Below are 849 nucleotides of genomic sequence, written 5' to 3'. Positions count from 1 at the left end.
CGTCGACTTCCTCCAGGACGACTCGCGCGGCAACCCCGTCGTCGCGTACCTCCAGCGTCACGGTAAGCCCCAGGGTCTCGTTAGCCCGCTCTCCAACGATGGCTACACTATGACCGTCAACGCGAGCACCGCGTTTGCATCGCCTGCCACCAACGAACCTTACTCGAAGGTCTCGGGTGACTTCAACCCCATCCACATCAACCCGTACTTCGCGGATTACGCATCCCTCCCTGGCACGATCACGCACGGTATGTGGTCGAGTGCCGCGACGCGTCGCTACGTCGAGACTGTTGTTGCGCAGGGCAAGCCTGAGCGCGTCGTTGCGTAAGTCTGAGTGCCCTCATTCTCGCCATTATAGTTTCTGACTTATCTCATAGGTACGACGTCGCCTTCGTCGGCATGATCCTTCCCGGAGACGAGCTTGAGGTCAAGATCAAGCACGTCGGCATGCGCGACGGCAACTTCGTCGTCAACGTCGAGACTGTTAACAGCCGCGGCGAGAAGGTCCTGGCCGGTACCGCGGAGGTCGCGCAGCCCGCCACCGTCTACGTCTTCACTGGCCAGGGTTCCCAGGAGCCCGGCATGGGTATGGATCTCTATAACAACTCGCCTGCCGCCCGCTCCGTCTGGGAGGCCGCCGACGCTCACCTTACCGCCGTCTACGGGTTCTCCATCGTCGAGATTGTCAAGGACAACCCCAAGGAGAAGACCATCCACTTTGGTGGTATCAAGGGTCAGGCGATTCGTCAGCGGTACATGGACATGGCCTACGACACGATGGACAAGGATGGCAACGTCAAGACTCTGCCCCTCTTTGGCGACATCAACGTCCGCACCCAGCGCTACACG

At 60.3% G+C, this 849-nt stretch overlaps 1 protein-coding gene across 1 annotated transcript in view; it reads left to right on the top strand.

Annotated features, from left to right (window-relative positions):
- Positions 1 to 849, top strand: part of TRAVEDRAFT_149581 (fatty acid synthase) — a 14,447-nt gene that overhangs the window by 5,666 nt on the left and 7,932 nt on the right. The window contains exon 7 of the mRNA XM_008041334.1: positions 378 to 828. Coding sequence (XP_008039525.1) covers positions 378 to 828 — 451 coding nt within the window. The remainder of the gene's footprint in view (positions 1 to 377; positions 829 to 849) is intronic.

This window comes from Trametes versicolor (assembly GCF_000271585.1).
Source record: "Trametes versicolor FP-101664 SS1 unplaced genomic scaffold TRAVEscaffold_7, whole genome shotgun sequence".
In the NCBI taxonomy this organism is placed as follows: Eukaryota; Fungi; Basidiomycota; class Agaricomycetes; order Polyporales; family Polyporaceae; genus Trametes; species Trametes versicolor.
This window is presented reverse-complemented; position numbering and strand designations above follow the sequence as displayed.